Source organism: Lycium ferocissimum, chromosome 10, assembly GCF_029784015.1.
Source record: "Lycium ferocissimum isolate CSIRO_LF1 chromosome 10, AGI_CSIRO_Lferr_CH_V1, whole genome shotgun sequence".
NCBI lineage: Eukaryota > Viridiplantae > Streptophyta > Magnoliopsida > Solanales > Solanaceae > Lycium > Lycium ferocissimum.
In genome coordinates this window covers 18,280,659-18,295,960 of record NC_081351.1, presented here as the reverse complement: position 1 = coordinate 18,295,960, position 15,302 = coordinate 18,280,659, and the positions used below count along the sequence as shown (strand labels likewise).

Genomic DNA, 15,302 nt, shown 5'->3' with positions numbered 1-15,302 from the left:
TTGTTTGTTTGTAATTTTCAATTGCGTAGAAACTGAATTTACTGGAGATCAAGTGGCTAAATCTTCTTCTCCACTGCTCCAGATGCCCTCATGGCTTCTGCAATGTTCAGCTTAAAGACTGATCACATGTGCCCAAATTTCAGACATACGCCAGACTTCAGAAATTTTGGGTCAAACTTGAGAAATTTTTGAAAAGCTTAATGCATATGCGGCCTCCTAAACTTGCCTCTTTTTTTCATTTGGAACCTCAACTAATTATTGTTTCTATTGAACCCTTGAACCCGTCCTCAAGTGTGCCTATCAAACACAATCCGACTTACATAGTATTCCATCTTCAGTGTAGCAACATGCTAATATATATTCTAATTTAATTATGCCATCTTTTAGTTAAGATTAACAGCAATTGAGAGGAAAAAAAAGTGTAGCTCTTAATTAAGCTGGCATTGGAAGAGCACAACCAGCAGAAACCGATACATCCATGACCTAAAGAATAGCTTACCACATATCTAAAATATTACTCCACCTTCATTTATCCAATTTAATTTTTGCTTCTAATAAAAATCTGATTTAGGGGGTTTAATAGACACACTTGATGACGAGTTCAGAGGTTCAATAGAAACAACACTTAGTTGAGGTGTCAAAATGAAAAAAAGGGACAAGTTTAGGGGGCCGCATATGCATTAAGCCGTTTTGAAATTACAAGACTTCGGACATATGCCAAACTTTAGATATTTTGTTAGAAGTTACTTTTTGGCAAGCCTAACTTTAGACCCGTATGTCTGGAGTTTTGGAATTTCAAATGCAGATTTTAAGCAATACGCCAAACTTTAGATATTTTGTTAGAAGTTACACTTTGGCAATCCTAACTTCTGATCCGTATGTATGAAATCCTGTAATTTCAGATGCGGATTTTTTTCTTCAATCCTATAAGTCTGAAGTTAATTCTGAAGCGGTTAAACTTACAATTTTTTTTTAACATCGGCAATGGCTTAAATAGAGGTGCTCAAGTTGGCTATCTGTGCACTTGCCCCATAGTTCTGATATATCTTTTCAGTTTCGGCCCATATTATTGAAGTCACGGAAGTTGCTTAGCTTAGGTGGCCCATATTAGTTACACTGGCTCATTGAAACTCGGTCGTTGGTCCAAATACAACTTGACAGATCCAGGATTCTTAGCCTCCTTTTGTTTTCTTCAAAACAATCACATACTTTTTGGATGTAAACTTCAAAAAAAGTTGTTAAAAGACAAAAAAAATTTCAATTCTTTTGTTAACTAATGTGAAATATCAAATCTAAACTATAAGTAGGGGGAACAAAGTTCGAAAGTTAAGGCAAAAAGAATGTCCATTAATCTAAATATATATTACTACTACATAGGGGTGTGCATGTTAACGGTTAAACCAATAACCCGAACCAATTATTGGGTTATTGGGCTAATGGTTCGGGTTAATGGATTACGGCTTGGCAGACCGGGTGGTGTTTTTGGGTTATTGGCTTATTGGGTCGGGTCGCGGGTTGACCATTTTTGTTAACGGGTTACCCGATAACCCGATAAGAATTTAATTAATTACACTTCTACCCTTTGATATATATAAAGTCACTTACACTACAATTAGGGTTACTTCATTTTCATTTCATAAAACAGCCGCTCTGCTTCTCTTTAAGTCTCAAGCCTCTCTTACCCATTCACATGATTCTCAAGCCCCTCCTTTTCTTGCCTCTTCTTTGACAACCTATTTTACATCCGATTTCAGCCTCCACTGTTGGCAAAAACAAATGGTGTCTGATGCTCTTGCAGAGTATCTTAGGAAGTTGTTCAATCAATTCCTGCTGGTTTAGGCTCTCTGCCCTGAATCTTAAACACATGTAAGCCAATATTTGGTCTTTTTAATCTTAGAGGCAAACGATTTCGACAAACGAAATTCGATGCTGCTTGGATGCTATCCCTCTGCAACATACCATAAAAAATCACTTACATCTCGATTTCTTTTTATTTCACATGCACTGTGCGCTTATTTAGTGACGATTCACACTTTCACAGAGGCGGATCTAAAACTTGAAAACACTGGATGCGTAGTCTAATATGTACATAATTCTAAAGTACTTGATCCACCTCGAATGATGAAACATATGTATACACTAACAATCCAAAGAAAAGCTGGAGAGCTTACGAATTCCATGGTACGACAAGTTCTCGGACGACTAAATCGTCATGTTACCAATTATATAAGCAATGAGGCCAAGATTGGAAGAGCATGTAGAGAATGATGAAGACCATTTCCAAAGTGTTCGACATGAAGGTCGCCATAGCCAACAGTTGTCATGGTGGTCATGGACCAATATTGAGCCGCAATGTACCTAATCAAAAGACTTGTCTCCTTGTAATTTGGATTCATAGCTCCTAACCAAGTATCTCCTGTCGAAAAGGTTGGTGGTTTTGCCTTTGTGCCGCCTGCTGCCCACACGATGCAACATTGTTTTGAGTATGATAGAGCCATAACAAATCATTAAATTTCTTGTAGTAGTAAATGCAACTTAAGATTATTCTTGGATCTTGGTACAAGAATGGTTCCCGTGCATGATTTTGCTTGTACAAAGTGGTCAAGCCATTTTTTTGTTGTGTGAAATTAACGTTAAACCGATAACATACAATAACCGATTAATCGATAACCCATTAACCGATATTTTAACGGTTCTTTAACGGTTTAACATGTTTACAAACCGATAACCAATAAGTTAAACCGATAATTTTGAAACCCGAACCGAACCGACCGATATGCAGCCCTACTACTACATATAAAGCGATAGTTGAGCTCCTTGAGAAGTCTGTTTCATCGTCATGCTTAGCTGACATTTCACGCTCATAAGTTGTGCTTTTTGCTTGTATATCAAGCGAGTTGTTTAATAAGAAAAATGACGGTGGAATATATATAAATAAAAAGTAATTGTATTTTTCCTCCATATATTCGGACCTATTATCTATTTGTCCCAACACAAGCTGTAAAATGTGTATTACCAGCCACAACCAAAGTGCTATCCTTTCATTTTTTTTCCCTCTTTTATTCTCCTTATCCAACTTCTACGTTAGTACTATCTTGAAGTATCTGCCTCCAAGCAATAGAACTAAGACCAAATGAACAATTTTTTTTCAGTTAAATCAGTCAAGAAACTCTTTTCTCCAATAATGGAAATTAACTAGTGCGTATAAAATGAAAACAATATACTAGGTTGTTGTGGGTAAGTTTGGCGTATAAAAGGATGTCATGTCCAATCTAATAAGGTAAAATGTCAAATTCACGTATCATATATTCAATACAAACCAAATCAAGTTAGCATTCAGAAGAAAAAAAAGATTTATTGTACTCACAATGGAACGAGGTGGCATAAGAAGATGCTTTCCCTTTTGTGGTTTTACATTAAAGAAAATAGATGTCACAAATTGATCATCGGAGAAGAGGGACTATAATGTTACTCCCCAGTCCCCAGGGGCACAATAAGTGATTTTCTAGCCTTTCCAGTTTGAGCCAAAATAAATACTAATATTTTACAGTTTAAAAAAAAAAGTTTGTTTTTTCCAGATTACTCTTGTCTAATAAACAAACCAAACAAATTTGTAAAAATTCTTTCAATAAGTCTTCTCCTATGATAGTATCTTTTCTTGGCGGAACTAAAAGACAAAAATCGTTAGCTCTCGTTGGCCGTCTATGCCCCCTTGCAGCGGTCAGTCAATACTTTCAATAAGGGAGTTCAGAATATAGAAGAAATAAACACATGAAGAAGTCAACGAAATTTAACATCTAGATAAAAGAAAATTTTAAAATCTTCTATATAACGTAATTTTCCGTCGAGCAGGTTCGGATAAACCCCGTCCATTCACTTCGCTCCGCCTGTACCCTTGCATGTATGCCACTTGTCATCATGTTTGGTGCTCCGGTGTCTGCTCAACAAAGATATACGTCGGCTTCCTAATTATAAACCGAATACAGTTGAATCCTATGCTTCTAGCCCCCTCTAGACGGGTTATAATGATTTAGGTGTAACTAACATAGTGTAGAAAATTAAAGTAATTAAAAACAAGTGTTTATACCAACAATATATATAATTCAGTGATTTAGATAAATTACACCTTCCTTCTGTTTCAATCTCTGTGTCTAAGTTATTAATTATTATTTAAAGAAACAAGGATTCGTTCTTTAGTGACAATTTTGTCGAATACTTTTTGAATATTTTGAATTGTGACAATATATTCTGATTTATAATATCTTTTATGTTGTCTGAGAATATATAAATTGAATCTTAAAAAATTGAAGATTCTATATTTGAATTTACACCGAACATTAATTAATTTGATCCTTGTATTTCGAATCAAGCCACATAAATTAAAACAGAAGAGGTACTGTAGAATAATGGTAGTCTCTATGTTCCACTTTATATGATACTCTTTATTTTTAAGTCATTCAAAAAAGAATGATATCTTTCTACCTTTGGTCATAATTTAATTATAAAGTAACCATTTTACATTACTAAATGATTATAATCATAAAAATTTCTCTGATTTGTGTCGAATTACAAAATTTCAAAATATCTTTCTACTCTTACACTTTGTATTCGCGGTAACACCTCACATAAATTGAGACGGTGAAGTAATTCATCATTATATTATCAGTGGACAAAATTTATAATTGGATAGTTACACGATAACAAAATATAACTTTGACATACTTTGTAAGTAGGCAAACATTTTATAATCTGAAAAAGTATGCACTCTGCATGAGTCCAAAAGTAAAGTCGGTTTGAGACTGGAATCCAGAGTCCATATCTACATGAGGATAACGCACTTCTTCCTCTATAAATAAGCAAATTCTCCTGCCAATCCTACAAATTAAGAAAAACTACAAGGGAGAAAATTTTGATAGTGTAATAAAAGGTTGAGATGGGTTGGTTGATAAGAGAGAGAAGAGGGTTAAGTTGGAGAGACCAAACAATAGAATCAGCATCAACACCTCCCATTCCATTGATAGCTTTCTTTGGGCTGGTAATTTTGTTGATGTATTTGGCGAGCTACTCAGAGTCTAAGGCACATGAGCAACGTTCCAAGAATAGTATGAGGCTGCTACTTTTCTTGTTGCCTATGCTGGTTGTTCTCATGGTATGTTAGCATTTGTCCTGAATTTCTTATGTTATTTGATTCCTCTCATAATTATGTTTTACTTAAAAAACGTTTATTTGGTGAAAACGGACTCTACCATATCTATCTTTTTTATCTTTCTCTTGAAAGAAGTTTTGGACTTCTACAAATAGAAAGATTCTTTTTTCTCTGGCAAGAAAATAATAGCATCCACAATGTAATCATTAATGAGTCTCGTTTACGCCCTGGAAGACTATTCTCTCAATAGTTTTTCATATTTTTATATTAGTTTTTTTATATGCAGACTAATTGACCAAATCATATCGAAGTAGTATGCGTCTTTATTACATTTCTCTTTTGTATTTAATTTACCGTCGTTCAAGATTTGCAATTGATTATTTTCCGATCCCAATAGGTATACGCCATGCTTGTTAATAACAGGTGGTTTTCTCCGGACCCCACTGGGGGTCCGAGGCCGGTGTTGTACGAGTCCATGCGCCAAGAAGGAAGCCCTCCCTGGGGTCCCGCCTTGCTGGTGGTGTTGCTTCTGCTGATAGTTCACTATCAAAATTCATAACAGTCTAGCTTGTTTCGTCCAATTTAACTAACTATATATGTACTATTATAACTATCTCTGGTCGAGGATTTAGACGTAGATTTGAGTGGTTTGATTCTAAAAGGTACATGTAAATACATCTATAACACACTGTTTGGATCGTTGTTGCATATTGCTTTATAACGTATTGTTGTATCGTGTATTGTATTGTACTGTTTTTATAAATACAACGTCTGGGTAGATTGTATCGCTTTCCGTTGTTGCGCAATGTGTCACATAAGCAATTTGAAGGACAAAATTATAAGAAAAGTAGGGTACACATCTCAATTTATGTGGCATTTTTCGGATTTTGAGATTCAAACATGTCTTTCTTTGGCCGTAATTTTTCAAATATCATTAACATAGTTTGAATTCTCAATTATTGCAACTTATAGTACTTTTTATGTAGTTTTCAAATATGTAAATTTTATTTAAAAATTATGTAGTTTCCAAATATGTAAATTTTATTTTAAAAAACTTAAAAATTTCATGTCCGGATTCTCTGTCAAAATTAAACTTAAACTGTTTAGCTCTTGAAATTCGAACTGTGCCATATAAATTGAGATAGAAGAAATATTATATTAAACTAACAACACAATACAATACAATAGGTAATACTCTTAAGATTGGATCTTAGAACAGTACCTGGTTCCATAATTAAATGAGGATGAGGAGTACATCCACTCTAAATAGCACAGATGGCATCATTAGGCGAAGGTTTTAGCTTGTACAGGAAGAGTAGTGTAATCAAGCGTGCTCAGTGCGTAAGCTTTGTGCTTTTGAAGTTGCAACCCTTTTTGTGTGTAATATATCGTCTCATACAGTTTTAAGTTGAATTAAAAGTTTTTTCCTTTTTGGCCACCGCCTGTTATTTATTATTACTATTTATTAAGATGTTGAGGTAAGGCAAGCTCCAGAAAAGTCTGGGTTGGCTAGGTTGGCTCCTAGCTTCATCTCGACCGGCATCTTGCTCTCGAAGAAATTCATATGTTAATCAATTATGGATGTTTGTCCATTGAATTTTGTAACCTATAATTTCTCTAATTCTATCCTTAAATAAGGGGGAAATTAACATCATTATCTCCCATCTGGTATACATTTTTCCTCCAGTTCCAGTACATAGGTAGAATCTTACACTTGTCCACTTTCAGATTTAACAGTCGAGATCTATAAACCCCTTAATAACCATAGTTAGATTAAAAGTTGCTTTCTTTCTCTGAAAAGGGATCGAATTCATTACCAAATTTAATGATACTAATTTTGTTTCTTAAATTTATAGAGAGATTTCTTTTTCATACCAAAATTAAAGATTGATTTTCAAAACTTATTTTGCTGACTATAGTTAAAACACTAGTAAAATAAATTTAATCTAGTCCTTTAAAAACTAAATAGGACAAGTGACACTAATCTAAATCGTACTTGAAGAAACAGAGAGATTAGTGTAATGGAGAGGAGCCCATATTTGTTGTAAGGTCAATATATGTCAATGGTCATGATTGAAGGTGTTACTAAAGTTTAATCATATCAGCATATTTACAGCCCAACTAGTTGAGACTTTAGGTTCAATTACATAAACACATTGACGTCACATCAAGTATTTTTCTGGAGTCCTTTTAGTGTTGTTAGAATTTCTATGTAAGCACAAAATGTTGGACAATTTCAAATTACTAAGTATTAGAATAAAACAGGTGGAAAAAAGTAAATGGACATTAGGAATTCACATAGCCGACTCCAACAAGTTAGGGATTGAAGTTTGTTGTCTTGTTATTCCTTAAGCTTCATAAGAAGGACAACCTTTTATGACTCTATTGCTCATTTTGAGCATAAAGCGGTTTATTCATCATACCCTTGTGAATCGGATATAGGTTTAGTCCGACACAAATATTCCCTTAACTACTGTCCAACTATAATTTCTCGAGATGTTGCACTTCACACACTAAAATGAATATTTTCATCTTTCCAAGTTCTATTGGTTTACAACCACTTCAAAGGAATACGCCAATCCATATAAAAGAGCTATTCAACAATGCTTGAGCTCACAAAACAAGGCCCTCCTTCAGTTCCATATTCCCCTTTGTGGAGAACCATATTTCTTCTAGCTCCAAAGTGATCGTAAAAAAATTGTGTAGGGAGGTTCACGTTTTACTATCACTGAAGTTTTTATCAGTAAGAAAACTTTGACATCCCTGCTGAATCAGTGTCATCGACAACATTGATTCTGCCAAAAGTAATAGAACAATTTCGGAGTTCAAGGCTTGTTGTCTCTCGATGATTCTCAAAAACATCGCAAAAGTGTCTAATAGCTTAAAAAGGACATGAAGTAGTAGATTTTACTGCTTAATGCAAGAGCTAAACTATGACAACATAGCATCCGTATAACTCAGATCAACAAAAGGAAGCACACGTATATATCAAGCCACTTTGCATTTTGCAACGAGTAGAAGTTTCCAAATCACGACACTCACCACGACACTCACCCTTTGTTACATGTAGGAGTGTGTATAATTCTCATATACACATGTATCTTTGCTATTTTTTGGTGTATTTAAAAGATTAAGCACAATTGCACAAGTACATATTAAGGATAGTAACAAAGAAAGATCCATTACATACTACTAACAATTACCGAAACAAATCAACTAAATTGACAATCAACTAAAAGAAACAGTTCCCAACTCAATATACAAATCAACTAGGCATATATACTAAAACCATTGTCACTTGCAAAATGTAAACTTTACAACGTTTTTCAAAACAGAGAACAATGATATGAAAATCCACAAAGTAAAAAATTAACCGATGACAACAAAATACCCGGTGTAATGCGGGGTATGGGGAGGGTAGGATGTACAGACCTTACCCCTACCTTTGCGGGGCAGAGAGGCTGATTCCGATAGACCCTAGCTAAAAAACTAACCGATATTTTCTCAAAAGCCTTTAGGCCCATCAGTAGAAGTCTCCTTCAAACCCCCAGATGATTCTTTATTAGCCATAGAAAGACAGTACTTAGCAATCTCTCTAAATTTAGGAACACTTCTCAAATCCACAACAGTCCCATCCTTCAATAATCACATCACCTCATTCACCAATAAACCTTGGCACAACCTGAACATCTTTAATCACTTTATACGAAAAATCGCTCCTATGTTTAATCAAGTCACTTTGCATTATGCGATGAGTAAAAGTTTCCAAATCATCGGCCATGACCCTGATCCTTTGATACATGGATTTGTTTCGAGCAATTTTCCTATGAATAATACGAGTGTGCATAATTCTCATATACACATGAGCTTTTTGCTATTATTTGTGTATTTAAAAGATTAAGCACAATTGCTCAAAGTACACATTAAGGATAGTAACAAAGAAAGATCTATTAACATAGGAATTACCAAAACAAATTGATGAAATTGATAGACATGAACCCAAAAAAAAAAAAAAAACAGTTTCCAACTCAATGTACAAATCAATCAGGCATATATACTAGAACCATTTATCAAAGTTGAATACATTAATTGCAAATTTAACACTTTACATATCTTTTTCAAAACAGAGAACAACGTCTGAAAATCAACAAAGTAAAAACTAACCATAAAGGGCAGCCCGATGCACTAAGCTCCCGCTATGTGCGGGGTCCAGGAAAGGGCCAGACCACAAGGGTCTATTGTACGTAGCCTTACCCTGCATCTCTACAAGAGGCTGTTTTCACGGCCCGAACACGTGACCTCCTGATCACATGGCAACAACTTTAGCAGTTACGCCAAGGCTCCTTCAAAGTAAAAAACTAACGATATTTTCTCAAAATCCTTTAGGCCCATCAGTAGGAGTCTCCTTCAAACCCCCAGATGATTCTTTATCAGCCATAGAAAGACAATACTTAGCAATCTCTCTAAATTTAGGAACACTTCTCAAATCCACCACAGTTCCATCTTTCAAAGTGATGATCACATCACCCCATTCACCAATGAATCTTGGCACAACCTGAACATCTTTGATCACTTTGTACGAGAAATAGCTCCAGTCATGACCCGCTAACCTGGAGATTACAGTAACCCTCAAATCGGTAAACCTGTACCTCAAGGAGCTAGGAAGGTATGGACGTCAAGGATTAGAGTAGAAGGTTAGTACGTAGTCGAGTGTTGTCGAACTTTATGTGGGAGAGGTAGGGGCTAACCTCCTATCCTCTTCTCCTGATTAGTAGTATTATTTAGTCATCGCATAGTTTCTTATTCTTCAATGTATCTATCTATTGCCTCATTTGCTTTGTATCTTGCTATTTTGCTGTCATATTTTTCTTGCAACTCTGCTTCAAAAACTTTTCTTTTGAGCTGAGGTTCTATCGGAAGCAACCTCTCTACTCTACAAAGGTAGGGATAAGGTCTGCGTGCATCCTATCTCCCCAGACCCCACTTATGGGATTACACGGGGTATGTTGCTGTTGTATATTTAGACAATTGCACAAAGTACACACTAATAGTAACAAAGAAAGATCTATTAACATAGGAATAACCAAAACAAATTGATAAACAAGCAACTAAAAGAAACAGTTCCCAACTCAATATACAAATCAATTGCCCATATACTAAAACCATTGTCACAGTTGAATACATTAATTGCAAATTGAAAACTTTACATAACAATATATGGAAATAAACAAAGTAAAAACTAACCATATTTTTCTCAAAAGCCTTTAGGCCCATCAGTAGTAGTCTCCTTCAAAACCACAGATGACTCTTTATCAGATATAGAAAGGCAGTACTTAGCAATCTCTCTAAATTTACTCCTCAAATCCACCACTGTCCCATCCTTCAAAGTGATAACCACATCACCCCATTCACCAATAAATCTTGGCACAACCTGAACATCTTTGATCACTTTGTACGAGAAATCACTCCAGTCTTGACCCACTAACCTGGAGATTACAGTAACCCTCAAATTGATAAACCTGTAACTCAAGTAGATAGGAAGGTATGGAGGTCGAGAATTAGAGTAGAAGGTTAGTACGTAGCCGAGTGTTGTCGCACTTTATGTGGGAGAGGTAGGGGGCTAACCTTCTATCCTCTTCTCCTTATTAGTAGTATTATTTAGTCATCGCATAGTTTCTTATTCTTCAATGTATCTATCTATTGCCTCATTTGCTTTGTATCTTGCTATTTTGTTGTCATATTTTTCTTGCAACTCTGCTTCGAAAACTTTTCTTTGAGCTGAGGTTCTATCGGAAACAACCTCTCTACCCTAGAAAGGTAGGGATAAGGTCTGCGTGCATCCTATATCCCCAAACCCCACTTATGAGATTACACGGGGTATGTTGTTGTAAGATTTAGACAATTGCACAAAGTAAACACTAATAGTAACAAAGAAAGATCTATTTGCATAAACAAACTGATAAACGAACAACTAAAAGAAACAGTTCCCAACTCAATATACAAATCAATTGCCCATATACTAAAACCATTGTCACAGTTGAATACATTAATTGCAAATTAAAAACTTTACATAACGATAAATGGAAATAAACAAAGTAAAAACTAACCATATTTTTCTCAAAAGCCTTTAGGCCCATCAGTAGTAGTCTCCTTCAAACCCCCAGATGATTCTTTATCAGCCATAGAAAGACAGTACTTAGCAATCTCTCTAAATTTAGGAACACTTCTCAAATCCACCACAGTCCCATCTTTCAAAGTGATGATCACATCACCCCATTCACCAATGAATCTTGGCACAACCTGAACATCTTTGATCACTTTATACGAGAAATCGCTCCGGTCTTGACCTGTTAAGCCGGAAATAACAGTAACTCTCAAGTTAGTAAACCTGTACCTCAAGTAAAAAGCTCTAAAGACTGCAGCTAGTGTTAATGGGAGCCAAAGAAGAGTGAAACCAAGAATAAGGTTAGCTGCAAGGTCACCATAGTGAGCTCCACCATCAAAAAAGATGGATTCTTGATTGGGTTTGGATGATGTAGTGGTGGTTGATGATGAAGTAACTGGGTTGGAGGACACGTGGAGCTTGGTGATTGGCCTGTTGTTGGATTTTGGAGTGGTATAGAGGAAGGGTATTCTTGTAATTGTGTGGAGGGTAGTGGTGGTTGGAGAGAGGAGTGGGGTGGTGGTGGTGGTTGTGGCCATGGCCATGGTTTTATCTGTTTTGAGTGGTTGGTTTTGGTAGTTAAGAAGAGGTGTGATTTTTTAGTTTTGAGTTCCCATTGGATCATAAGGAGTGAGTCTACCTGGCAACTTTCTAGCCACTACTACTAAAGATGGAAATTGAAGAATTCTTTTTTATTTCATTAATTTGTTGCGCAAGGTTCTTTATTAGGCGTTTGGCCACGAAAATCAAATATTTTTCACTTTATTTGGAATTTTAAAGTTAGAGTTGTGTTTGGTTATAGTTTTTCGAAAAGAATATTTTGTTCTTTGAATGTATGGAATTGAAAAAGTGAAAACAAGGTTTTAAGTGTTTTTGAAATTTTTATAGCCTAATATTGATTTTCCAATAAAATGAAAAAATATTCCGGAAAAAAGTAAAAAAATTTCATGGCCAAACCTGCTTTTAGGTGCCATTTGGCCATAAATATAAAAAAAAAAATCACTTTTTTTTTGGAATTTTGGAGTTGGAGTTGTGTTTGACCATAATTTTTTAAATTGTAGTTTTTGGTGAAATGTAATTGTAAAAAAGTGAAAAAAGTGATTTTTTTTTTTTAAAAATAAGTTTTTTGAGTTTTTGGTATTCCGGAATACAACTTCAAATTATATTCGGAATTTTTATGGCCAAACGCTGATTCCGGAAAAAAGTGAAATTTTTTTTTGGAAAAAAGTGAATAAATTTTATGGCCAAACGGCACCTTAGTATTTGATGGGTAAATAATTATCTATTCTTAGTTAGTGATTTTACAATTGGAGATCTCACAATTCGAGTTCTGAGTATAAAGTTATTTTTGATAGGAACTTTTTTCTTCAAGAACATTTCGTTGCAAATTCAAATTAGTCCAGAATGGATATTGAATACCGAATGAGGAATAAAAAAAAGTTAGTATCCCTCTAATCTACAATAAGTAATTTTAAGATTGGCACACCTTAAAAAAGTCATTTACTCCGTCATTACGTTAATGAAGGAGGTTATATGACTAAGGGTCATCTGTTTGCACTTAACAATGTTTGGATTTTAATCATTCATGTTAGTTTATTTTTTAAGTATGAATTTTAATCATTCAAATCTCAATCTTAAAAGGAAGTGAAACCCAAAAGAAGGTTAGTTGTTGGAGACACGTGAAGCTTGGTGATTGTCCTGTCGTTAGATTTTGGGGTGGTGAAGAGCAAGAGTATTCTGGTAATTGTGTGGAGCGAAGTGGTGGTCGGAGAGAGGAGTGGGGTGGTGGTGGTAGTGGCCATGGCCATGGTTTTATCCGTTTGGATGAACGGTTGGTTTGGGTAGTTAAGAAGAGATTTTAGTGATCTTTAGTTTTGAGTTTCCTTTGGGTCAAAAGGAGGGGATCTACTTGGCAATTTTCTAGCCACTACTGCTGAGATGGAAAGTTAAAGAGGGGTAAAGGTGCAAATATGCCCTAAACTTTTCGATTTAGAGCAGATAAAAATTTAAAGAGGGGTAAAAGTGCAAATATGCCCTAAACTTTTCAATTTAGAGCAAATATATCTCCGTTAAAATAGTGGTGTATATATATACCCTTGCCATTACAAAATAATGTAAATATACCGCTGCTCTTACACAAATAGGGCAAATATACCCTTTTCGCTAACTGAATTTAAAAAAAAAAATTATTTAGCTTATTTTTTAATTAAAAATAATGCCACGTGACTTTTTAAAAAAAGCTACTCATTTTTTTTGAGTAGATATATTGTTCTAACGCCACATGGTAATTTTTTTTTTTGGTGGGTCGGGTCTGGTTCGTTTAAAAAAATATCTCCGTGGCTTTAAAAAAAAAAAAAGTCTACCCATTTTTTAAACGAATTAGACCCTACTCACCAGAAAAAAATTATCATGTGGCTTTAGAAAAATATGTCTACTCAAAAAAAATGGGTAGACTTTTTTTTTAAAGCCATGTGGTGTTTTTTTTAATTAAAAAATAAACTAAATGATTTTTAAAAAAAAATCCGTCAGCAAAAAGGGTATATTTGCACCAATATTTATACCACTTTTATAATAGGGGATATATATGCTCTAAATCGCAAAGCTGAGAAGTATATTTGCACCTTTTCCCTTTAAAGAATTCTTTTTATTTCTTTGACCTTAGATAGCATATTGTGTCCCGATTAGGCTAGAGGGCTAGCACGCAGTAGATTGTTGTCTCGCATATCTTTCTTATTAGTAGTCGTAGCATTGTTCCTGTAGTTTCTTGTTATTCGATTTTTGTTACTATTTGCTGCTTCTTATACTTCGATTGGTGTATTATTCTATTGTAGTTACTGTTCAGTATGTTGTGTCATGCTTTATGTATTATTTTGCCATAGCTTGGTCTTTTCTGCGACTTTCTCTTTCGAACTGCTTTGAAATTTTTTTTCCTCTAGCCGGGGGTCTATCGGAAACCGCCTCTCTACCTTCTAGGTAGAAATTCTGCAGACACTCTACCCTCTCCAAACCCCCATTTTGTGGGATTATACTAGGTATGCTGTTTTTATTTCTTTGATTTCTCACGTGACAAAAGTGATATGATCAATTAAATTACTCCATTCGTCTTTAATTTATGTGGCACATTTTGACTTGACGTAAAATTTAAGAACGGAAAACTTTTGAAATTTATTGTCTAAAATAAACCTTAAATATTTGCATGACAAAATCATTTCATTAAAAGTAAAAGAGGAATTTTGAGGTTAAAGTTGTTTCTAATTATAGAACAGTGATATTCGTCTTGGAAAAAACTAAAAAGAAAAGGGTGCCATATAAATTGAGACAGATGGAGTATTTTTTGTGATTTATACAGGTAGGAGTTAATGTACTTTTTTTTGTGCGGATTGCCCTTCATTTGGGTGGGTCTTTAATTTTTGCCCTTCAAATTGGTGATCTTTTAAGTTTTTCCCTCCGCCTATACCCCGAAGTTGTGGATTCGAACCCCAGCTCAGAAAAAAAATTGCAACTTAATAAATCTATCCATGCAAATTCTGCCTTAATGGCAAAATTTGAGCCTCAAGGGCAAAAGTTAAAGACCACTAATTGAGGAGCAAAAATTAAAGACCACTCGCAGCGAAGGACAATCCTGCAAATTGCCCGTTAATGTAGTCGTTAAACATTGTACATGTTCGGTGCATGTCCTAGACATACAGTTCCCAGACCTAATCTAAAGAATGGTCCAACGCTTAACACAAATTAACTTCGCAGGATGATCCCCCAGTCTACGGCTTAACTTGCTCCCAACCGAGTCATAATTTACGACCCCAGAGCTCTACAGAACACAGGCCACACCCTCGTATCTGAGTCTCATATGGGTCATGCCACGACCCTCTCCAAGTCCCTTTGACTAAGTTTAAGGGAAAGAACGCACATTCATTAACCTCCACAATAGCCTCTGCGAAGATTAGGGAGAGAGTTGAAACAGTTTACGGGACTAAATGAAGATCTACAAGTCAC

General features: G+C 35.2%; 2 protein-coding genes across 7 annotated transcripts; one reads left to right on the top strand and one right to left on the bottom strand.

The window, feature by feature from the left end:
* The first annotated feature begins 4,927 nt into the window (after positions 1–4,927).
* Positions 4,928–5,732, top strand: LOC132035266 (uncharacterized). The gene is made up of 2 exons (XM_059425539.1): positions 4,928–5,149; positions 5,544–5,732. Exons 1-2 carry the CDS (start codon positions 4,934–4,936, stop codon positions 5,703–5,705), a joined length of 378 nt encoding a protein of 125 aa, XP_059281522.1. The 5' UTR covers positions 4,928–4,933; the 3' UTR covers positions 5,706–5,732.
* A 3,769-nt stretch (positions 5,733–9,501) lies between these two features.
* LOC132032658 (uncharacterized) lies at positions 9,502–13,132 on the bottom strand. 6 transcript variants are annotated; one of them, XR_009408569.1, is made up of 4 exons: positions 13,083–13,132; positions 11,254–11,831; positions 10,391–10,671; positions 9,502–9,795 (listed from the first exon to the last, which is right to left on the bottom strand). XR_009408569.1 is itself a non-coding variant. In XM_059422323.1 (3 exons), exons 1-2 carry the CDS (start codon positions 13,115–13,117, stop codon positions 11,264–11,266), a joined length of 603 nt encoding a protein of 200 aa, XP_059278306.1. In that variant the 5' UTR covers positions 13,118–13,132; the 3' UTR covers positions 9,506–9,795; positions 11,254–11,263. The 6 variants fall into 6 exon arrangements, 2 of the variants coding, with proteins under 2 accessions (XP_059278306.1, XP_059278305.1); XR_009408567.1 differs by having other exon boundaries at positions 9,504–9,795; positions 10,391–10,632; XR_009408568.1 differs by having other exon boundaries at positions 9,505–9,756; positions 10,391–10,632.
* Between the last annotated feature and the right edge of the window lie 2,170 nt (positions 13,133–15,302).

Coding starts and splice junctions, on each gene's coding strand:
- LOC132035266 (XM_059425539.1), top strand. CDS start 4,934: ATGGGTTGGTTGATAAGAGAGAGAAGAGGGTTAAGTTGGAGAGACCAA. Junction 5,150..5,543: donor CTATGCTGGTTGTTCTCATG/GTATGTTAGCAT, acceptor CGATCCCAATAG/GTATACGCCATGCTTGTTAA.
- LOC132032658 (XM_059422323.1), bottom strand. CDS start 13,117: ATGGCCATGGCCACTACCACCACCACCCCACTCCT. Junction 11,832..13,082: donor ACCACCACCACCCCACTCCT/CTCTCCGACCAC, acceptor CACAACCACCAC/CACCACCCCACTCCTCTCTC.